Genomic DNA, 9,940 nt, shown 5'->3' with positions numbered 1-9,940 from the left:
CCCCTTTTACAGCACATGTAAAATTTAATTTTTTCATTATATTTTTTACAGGTTGTCTTTTATCTGAGTAAGCAAAAATACGTCTTTTTTTTTTTTTTCTTACTTAAAACATGTAGCCAGGATTCAAACCACGTAGCTCTGGTACCAAAAAGGCAACAGGTTATGAAAATCACAGTACAATTTTAAAATTCTTTAAGTTAGTTAAGGATATTTCCAACAATATTCACTTGGATTGACAGTAGAAATCATGGGTCAGTTGACATTAGGACTAATAGTAACACCTACAATGAGAGCAGAAATGGGAAGTTCAAGCTAATATGAGCTACACCGTTCAGGACACATCATCTCCATAAATACTGTGGCTGAGAGGCTGCGACGGCTAAGTCACACTTGAGTACTTAATTGCACGTAAATATAGCCAAAGTGAAAAAAAATGTAGGGTGCTAACTTGGATCTAAAAGAAAATGGGCATTTATTTTTAAGAGGACATACGGTCAAATCAATTTCACAATACACAATTCAAATCCCCAAATTACATCTAGGAAAGAAAAAGAGTATTAAAATGCACACCTACACGGACAGTAAAGTATAAACTTGTTCTTTGTGATTGGTATTTATTTTTTGTTGTTGTTTTCTCGATAAGTAGAAATTATTTATGACCCACAAAAGGATTCCTCAGGTGAAGCACTAATTACGGACATCGTAAAGAACGTAGCTCAGCAGGCTTGTTTTAAAAACGAGGCAGCGTTTTCCTGAAAAAGTTTGGTCCTCAGCTCACTATAGGCTAGTCACTATGGTCAGATGGTAAGCATTTTCCTTTTGTGTGTGTGCGCGCACGCATGTGTGTGCACGCACACGCGTGTGTTTAAGCTGTCTTTTCAGTACCAGAATTAGTCAAAACCAAACCAAACCAAACTGAACCAAAAGACAAATAGCCGTCAAGTACTTGACTTTGCATATCATGTCTATTTAATGCATCATCTGAAAGAGCAGTGCGAAAGACTGTGAAGGGAATTATGCTCACGTGATTCTGCAACACCGTAATTTTGTGCAAACATTTTCCTTCATTGCGCGGATAACTTATCTTTTTTCATGTAGGTGCCAGGAAACCCGCCCCCATGATCCTCCCTCCCCCCTCCCCCAGTCTTCTCCTCTGTCAAAATGATGAAAAGACAATTTCACTGTGTATTTACAAGCACAACAGTTAGGCAAGAAGGTCCCACGGTCTGAAGAGCACATCTATTTCTTGTGGACATCTTCATGCCGAATGATCTTGTATGTGATCCAGTAAAAGATGTTGAAAATGAGGAAGGCCAATGGGAAGGCAGCTCGAGAAATCGTGTCAATCCTTTTTGCCCGGTCTACAAACTTCTTCTTGATGGCATCTGCATCTTTGGGGGGCTGTGGGAGCTGGCTGGCAGGTGTGGCCTTGACAGCTGTTCCATCTTTCACTTGAAGGCAGTGACCCATCCCGTAACCACTGAAATTAAAACGACTTTCACGAGTAACATCTTCTTCCTGGAAGAATAAAGACAGGGAAAGCACAGATAGGTTGTCAGTCAAATCAGATGGAAGGTGCTTAAAATTCTTCAGAAGTAAAAGGATAAATCACAGTTAACTGGTAGTGTGGAAGGCTTTTGGAATGGGGAGTTGTCTTTCAAGTTCAACTCAATTATTCATGGAACAGATACAGTTCATTAACTTTTCTGGCTGAGAAATTAAGTGTAAGAATAATGACTCCATGGTCATTTTAATTAATTAACAAACAGAAATACCTACATTATACTCAGCACTGACTGACGTTCCCAAATTCTAGTTTATTGATCCACAGCTTTGAATAGACTGTTTTAAAGCTAAATCTCCAAATCCCAGTATTACACTCTAAATCTAAGAAGAGGACTATTCATTCATTCACTCACTCATTCATTCATTTACCCATTCTTTCATTCAACAAAGCATTTACTGAATCTCTGCCCTGTACCTGGCCCTGAGCCAGGAACTCCTAGTATTGTGGCTCATTCATAGCCCAGTTCCTTCCATTAACATTGGCTTTAATGTTTGTGTTAGATCTAAGATTAACCGCTTAAATGTGTAACCTTTCCTCTCCAGCCCTCTAGTTCACCTCAGTTATATAGCAGAGATTAAATATTCAGTGTTTGGAGTTGAATATTTCTACCATGGTTAGTTTTTCTAGTGTCAACTTTTTACGTTGATTCTTTGGCTATTCATATCTACCATATGAACATACGTCGTTTTAGCTGATGTCAGTGGTTTTTTGTGTTATTTCTACATGAATTAGAAAAAGACTGAAAAATTGTAACCTTATGGTAAAGAGCAAATACCCTACATAGAGACAAATGTATGGAATTTGGGTGCGTGGTTGGGTTGAAAAGATGGGATTGAAATGACCTGCTTAATAAAAATCTAGTTCTAAATAGCCATCGATTGAATCATCATCTTTTGCAGTTAGATTACTGTTTTCTACACACTGTGTCACCCCTTTGAAACACCAAAGACACTGCGCTCTTTATCTTGCTAGAGAAGAATATTATATCAATTAATTTGGTTATTTTTCCAAAAGACAGTAAAATTTGTATTAATTTTATTTCATCAGTGTTTATTGCATGTCAGTTGTGCCTTCACACATATAAAAGATATACTGAATGAAGGACTTTTAAAAATTTTATTGGCGTATAGTTGGTTTACAATATTGTGTTAGTTTCAGGTGTACAGCAAAGTGATTCAGTTATGCGTGTATTATCTATATATCTATATTCTTTTTCAGATTCTTTTCCCTTATAGGTTGTTACAAGATATTGAGTAGAGTTTCCTGTGCTCTACAGTAGGTCCTTGTTGGTTCTCTATCTTATATGTAGTACTGTGTGTATCTGTTAATCCCATCCTCCTAATTCATCCCCCCGCCAGCTGCCACGTTTCCCCTTTGGTGACCGTAAGTTTGTTTTTGAAATCTGTGAGTCTGTTTCAGTTTTATAAATAAGTTCATTTGTATCATTTGAATGAAGGACTTTTAACGTAATATTAATGTGAGATGGCCCAACCGTAATCCAAATGGTACAGCAAGGACAAATTTAGGTCAGGAGAATCAGGCCAAAGCTCTTCTAATAAAATAACTGTAAAACTACTCCTTCATAAAACCACCTTCCCAGTACTTTTATGTATATGAGATTGTCCTGCACAAGTTGGTTCAGGATACTCTGTCTCATTTGTTAACAAAATGTAATAAGGATTTTTCATTCAACAATTAACTGTTGAGTGTTGAGTCTATGGTGAGCATTTTGCTAGATGCTGGGAGACAGTTGATGAAGTTGGACAAGAGCCCTACCTGCATGGAGCTTTCAGAACCCAGTGGAAGTGGCCAACCTAAAGGCATTCTCATATAGGGAAGCTGGCTAAGAAAACCCAGCCAGACGTTAGAGTACTTCCATGTACTCAGCTCTATAAGCTCTATAATGAAGACTTCAACTGGACTCAGATTCAAAGAGTAAATCTGGTTTCTTTGTCTAAAATGGGAATGATATATTTTATGGGTGCAAAACTTTCAAATACGTGAAATATTTTAAAATGTGGACTAAACAGATATATTAATCATTACAGTGTCGTTGGAAGACTTATTAGCAAGAATGGAAGCACACAGGTCACTAGGAGGAGGGGACTTGTTAGTCACATGGATTATAAGCAGTCTTATTCTTCCTGCCTATTACTAACTGGTAATTAGATCTTAACCAGTGTGTGAGAGAAGTAGAAACGGTGTGATTTGGTTTAGTTAAAAGATCCAGACTAGGAATTTGGCTATTTGGGTTCTAGGCCTGGCTCCAAAGGTTATAAGCTGTGCTGATCTGAGGCAAGATATTTATTCCTTCAAGGGCTCAGAGACCTCATGCCAAACTGTTGAGTCTGGACTAGGTCTGTGGGTCTCAGCTTTGGCTGCTAGGGAACCTGTACAAGTATATGTATGCTTGCCTCTCCTCCCAGCCTCTTCCAGATCAACTGAATCAGAATCTCTGGGAATGAGAGCTGAGAATCCATATTTTTTTAAAAATCCAGTGACTCTAATGCAAAAGGTTGGAAACCAGTGGCCTAGATCAGCTCTAATGTCCAGCTCTAACCTAGTCTATGTTATTAAGTCTAATATAACTTTTCAAGTGGAAACAATCCCTCAAAATACGTTTCCCCTTATCTGCCTAAATTTACTGTGCTGTTTTTCCTTTCCATATCTGTAGAATCTTACAAATTGCTGCTCTCACCTCTATAAACACTTAGAAAGTCATGAATAAGTGTATAGTTCACTGCCTGAGTGAGATAAGATTCTTTTCAATTTCCTGGGTCCCTGAAGAAATAGAGTAGTTGGCTAGTAACCTGTTTTCAGCACGTGAAACAAAAGGAAACCTAAATACACACATCCGTGTTTCTTTTCAGACTGACTCATTCATTTAATTTCTGTAGTCTTTCTTCACATACTGTGAATGGACAGCTGAAGAGATTAACTCATTCAATTAACTAGCAGAAGCAGAGGAGAATGATACCAGGTTAGGTTATTATTATGTCGTACATTGCCGTGCAAACTGTGGGCGCTCAATAAACGTTTGTTGAATAATGAACAAAGGGAATTTTAAGAGAGTTTCTCTCTGCTTGAAAATACTTTCACCATTCATTCAACAGTATTTCAAATTATGCTTCTGAGCATAGTTACAACTAATTAAATCAATTCTTTAAAATTCTCTACCACAAAAATAAATCTGTCACAGGTAGAATTTATCCATTTAATTTTTCATGTGCAGGAGATATGAATGCTAGTTTAAGGGTCTTCTTATTTACCATTATGATTCATTCAATGCATTTTAAATATAGAACCTTAAATTACCCACATCAAAGGGTATGGTCTTGATTCAGAAAACATAATTGCAACCAATTTGAATTTTTGTGTTATAATGAATGACTAATTGCCTTTGTAGCAGGTTCAGAATAAAAACGTTATGGTAATGTGGCAAGATTCCTATATGAGGGCAAAGTGGAGATGAACTTGAGTCATGGATAAACTGAAGCTAAAATAAAGAACAATCTGTAGGCACAGATTAGTTGAATGTATTCACAGGGACAGTCGGTGTAATCCTCTCAGTGGGGAAAGAATTGCAGGCATATATCCTCCATTTCTTCTAATTAGCCAGAAAACCAATTACTTAATTATTGCTACTGACCTGCCACCTTCAGCATCTTTGAGCAGTAAATACTTCTAGCTCACTGTTTCGTTTTTCACTGATTAAATTCCCACAGAAAATGAATCATCCAGTTGAAGTTTCAGTACAATTTCATGTACAGTTTCATGCAATTTCTATATCCCACTTTGATAAAATCTCCTGAAACCCTGTCTGCTGTAAGTGGGAAGCACTGCCATGGTGCCGTGCAATTCGTTGGAGACGTATCATCTTATTTTATCTTATCCATCAGTTGTACTTATTGTAAAATTCACCCATTCCTGTGTTTGGAATAACTCTTGTCTGGATGTGAAACTGAACCTAAAGCTCACCAGAATTGCATCGTACTGAATTGTTTAAGCAAATAATTTCAATATAATTAAAGAATATAGGATTTATACAATGAAAGATTTCAGTGGGACCCATATTTCCAATTTTTCTTTTATGTCCTAGAAAGGAGGAAATAAAAGGACTCCTATAAACTGGGGTAGGGGAAAACTGTTTCCATCCCATTTCTCACCCAGATTCTTTGATTGAATCTTTGCCCTTCTACTGGAATAGGAAATGGCCCAGTTGGAACTGAAGTTTGCAGTGAGCTTCAATCAATGCAAGGACATTATGGAGTCGCCAGCCCTCCTTAGGAAACAGTGTGAGTCCAAACACAAGTAGGTTTTTACCAAAAAAGTCCCCTGAGCAAATGAAGGCTGGGTGATGCTTAATGGTAGCCCTGCTTGGGCTTCCTAGCCTTGGGGAGGAGGGATGGCCTTGAGAAATTCTCAATTCTTTTTTTTTTTTGCGGTACGTGGGCCTCTCACTGTTGTGGCCTCTCCCGTTGCGGAACACAGGCTCTGGACGCACAGACTCAGCGGCCATGGCTCACGGGCCCAGCCGCTCCGCGGCATGTGGGATCTTCCCGGACTGGGGCAAGAACCAGTGTCCCCTGCATTGGCAGGCGGACTCTCAACCACTGCGCCACCAGGGAAGCCCTGAAATTCTCAATTCTTATGGCCTCAGTTTTCTCCTCTGTATCATGGGGGCTTGGGAGTAGATATGAATAATAAATAGATATCATGTATTGATTATAATTATATACCATGCACTTAAAACCACAGTCAGTCCTATCACCAAACCATCCCTACAAATCACATGGTTTCAGAGGAAATTGAGACGGAGAGAAGTTATGTGGCTTCCTGAAGTTATATTGCTAATAAATGTTGAAGCTGAAATTCAAATCGGGTCTGTCAGATCTCCAAATTGTCTGATTCCAAAGACTCTGCAAGTCTTTGGTTTTTATGAATTTGTCCCTAGCAAGCCCCAAATGGCTTCCATTCAAGATTATGGAAGAAGAATCGCACTGAAATTTGTAGAACAACAGATCTGAAATAAAGTAAACCAAATATAACCCCTTGTTGCTTAATGGCATGTGGTGAAATAGATTAAAACTGTCACAGTGTCATTTTGGGGCAGACAGTGAATAGCATTTTTTCCAAAAGAAAAGCAAATCAGTGGATCATCTCTTTTTCAGTGCAGGATATCATTATGATTGATTTTTGAAGAAGAATGAACTTCTGGTGTTCATTTCTTGAGCACTTGCCATTTATGTATTCATAATTCCAACAAATGATTCCTTGAGCACCTATTATGTGCCAGGTATGTGGTGAGGGTACAGCAGTGAACAAGGAGGTGAAGTCTCTTCTTTTTTGGAGTTTACATTCTAGTGGGGAAAACAGTAAGAAGTAGAGTAATTATGTGACACACACACAACTACATATTCATACATATACACAGATAAGACACCCCACACATTTGCACATACACAGACACACACACACAGATAATGATGGAGGCTTTGAAGGAAAACAATCAAGGTAAAACCCTTAAGAGAGATGAGTGACAGAGAAGTGGATGATTTAGATTGAGTGGTCAGAAAAGTCCCAAGGACATGCCAGGCACTGTGCCATTTGGCAGGAATCCAGTGGCGAGCAAGACAGATCAGACTCTTGCCTTCACGTGGTTCCCAACCTTGAGGTGAAGACAAACATTCATGGAAGCATCACATGAGCACGGAATTACTAGCTATGATAAGGGCTCTGAAGGGAAATTATAGGGTGTTAGGAGAATGTATTAACGGGGGTCCCGGTCTAATCTGGCTGATAGGAGAAGCTTTTCCCTGGAGAAGCGATGTTTCGTTAGAGATCTGAAAAATGAGAGGCATTAAAGAGGGCAGAGCAGACTTGGGAGATGTCTGAGATAGGAAGGTTTGCTGCAATTGAGAGATGGTAGGATGGCTCGTGGAATGCAGAAGGGAAGTGGGGTGAGACACAGTTTCAGAAAAGACCAGGGGCTGGATCACGGTTTGGAGCTTTATCTTAAGAACCAAGGGAAGGAAAAGATGAATAAGACCTTGGGTTTGGGGGGGTCATACAGAACCAAATACAGAATTATATGAGAGAGATTCTTGATATATGTACAAAGGTTTATTGGAGTTCAGGTGAGCCTGAAGCCTTTAGAGTTGGTGAGGGTACGGACGGTAATGCTGCTGAGATATACAAGGCAACATGCAAATCATCTATGATCCCCCTAATCTGAAAAAGACTCTGTAGCTACCTATTGGTGTTTAGAACTCATTTCCAATTTTCTTTTTTTATTACTATTTAAAATTTTTGCTTCCCAGTCATGTTAAAGAATAGGTAGACAGGGACTCTGGATTATGATAGCTGATTTCCACTAATGTCTTTACTCACCAAAGGATAAGCTCCTAGGAGTGTGCCCACCTCATCTCTGTAGTCCTCTTCCCTGGCACAATGCTGGGCCTATGAGTTATTCAAAACCCGTGCTTGGCAAGATCCTCTTGATTCTGAGAAGTCTCAGAAAGGACATGCTTCCTGGGGGAAGGGAGGGGACAGCGATTGTCTCCCAGCTGATTTCCCTTTCTTTGACACTTGCAGCCCTTTCTGCGGCCTCTGGATCAGTCTTGCCCAAAGAACTTCCATTCTATCCGTTTCACTGCAGACTCACCAGCCTTGGCATTGTAGAGGAGCAGAGGAAACACTGGGATAGAATCTAAAAGACTCAGACTGAATTCCCTCAGTCCCTCAACATTTTTGCTCTTCTATTTCCTCTTTAAAATGAAGAGATTAGCCATTTGGCCGTTTTCTTAGTTTGAGTATAGGACTATAATGCTGGCTAGTATATTGCCTTGATACTAATCTCTAGCTGGTTGATATGTTTAAGACATTCTTCCCAACTGCAGACTAGACAGTATGCCTTCTTCCTCCTGCTGCTCTCATGCCTTTGCTAGGGTTGGCCTTGTGGGCATGCGTACTGTGCCCTCACTCGCCCCATTGCTTAGAAGGGTACTACACTTGGTTTAACACTTTGCTGTAGCCATCTTGAAATTCATAATGATTTTTGAACAAGCACCCCATGTTTTCATTTTGCACTGGGTCCCACAGATTTTGAAGCCAGCCCTGCTTTCTGCTCCAGTGGAACTAAAGGAATGCCATTGGCCCATTGCTTTCATTCCTGGCTTAATACTTTTCAAGAGTTTCTCATCTCCTTAATGACCACTCCTAAGCTCCTTTGTGACACTCAAGGACCCCCTATGTCCTGTCTTATACCTGCTTCTCTCATGGGGTTTCATGGTCTTTGGCTTTATCCTTTGCATAGAATACTCCTCACCTCTCTTCACTTGGCGAGCTCCTGCATGTCCTTCAAAGCTCTACTCATCCCATTCAGGGTGCCTTTTCTCTACCCCTGAGCCTGGGCCTTGGGTTTCTCCTCAGCTCCTGTAGCACTGGGTCGCATGCCTCCATAATGGAACCTGCTGTCATCATAGTTTACTTGTCGGCCTCTTTTATGTGACCTTCAAGTGGAAGGACCCAGTTTTGCATATCTTGATCGCCCCAGTACCTAGAACAATATTTGGCTAAAGCTGCCTATGTTGAATATTATATATAAGGTAAAGGCTTCTTAAATGAATGTTGGAAAAAAGTCTTCTGTGATATGAAAAATGATTTCCTAGCTTATTTATTTTATGGTTTATTTTTGCATATTGAATTTATATAAAATTAGGGCAAAACTAAGCTCAGCAGTGCCACTCAAGAACTGAGGTATTTATGATCTATATTTGAAACGCTGTCCATTTTGTTTGGCCCAGTGTTAAGCTAGTGAGCAGCCCAGAGAGTGTGAAAATATGTAAAATTAGATCCATCTTATTAACAATCTTAGCAAAAAATACATGCTTCTTTGCAAAAAAAAATAAATAGAAGAGACAAAGACTCCAGAATACAGAGAAATAGTTTTTCATTTATGCATCTATTAGCAAATCAAAATAATAAAGCTAAGTAAATGAAAAGCCAGTATGTATTATATACTTGCAAGTATTTCACCAAATAAATGAGACCTTATCAGTTATTACCCATAGCAAAGACTAAGGAGTATTTGCATAATATTAAGGGTATTTGAATTCATATGCCATCCATTTGGGTTTGGTGAAGAGAGTAAAATTCCTATAAATCTACGGTCATCACCAAATATCAGTTTTAAGTCTTGAAATTTTAATTATTGGAACATTTTTCTTCACAAATCTCTTAAAACACATTAATACCTGCACAGTGTACACATAATCTCTTTCACGAAATCTCTTTCATTGCCTCAATCACACGTTATTTTTACAAGCCTCTCTGTGTATATAAAAAGAAAAAAGCGGGCTTCCCTGGTGGCGC

The 9,940-nt window shown here is 39.1% G+C and overlaps 1 protein-coding gene across 3 annotated transcripts in view; it reads right to left on the bottom strand.

Annotated features, from left to right (window-relative positions):
* Positions 1–1,125: 1,125 nt before the first annotated feature.
* GLRA2 (glycine receptor alpha 2) overlaps positions 1,126–9,940 on the bottom strand; it is a 181,583-nt gene continuing 172,768 nt past the window's right edge. For 2 of the 3 annotated variants that reach the window (XM_024755249.1, XM_024755250.1), the window contains exon 9: positions 1,240–1,518. In XM_024755249.1, the coding sequence (XP_024611017.1) occupies positions 1,240–1,518 (279 nt within the window). Of the gene's footprint in view, positions 1,519–9,940 lie in introns of all 3 variants that reach the window. The other variant, XM_024755248.1, reaches the window with a different exon arrangement.

Source organism: Neophocaena asiaeorientalis, unplaced genomic scaffold (assembly GCF_003031525.2).
Source record: "Neophocaena asiaeorientalis asiaeorientalis breed wild unplaced genomic scaffold, Neophocaena_asiaeorientalis_V1.1 scaffold668, whole genome shotgun sequence".
In the NCBI taxonomy this organism is placed as follows: domain Eukaryota; kingdom Metazoa; phylum Chordata; class Mammalia; order Artiodactyla; family Phocoenidae; genus Neophocaena; species Neophocaena asiaeorientalis.
Note: the sequence above shows the minus strand (reverse complement) of the source record. Positions and strands in the feature narration are given on the sequence as shown.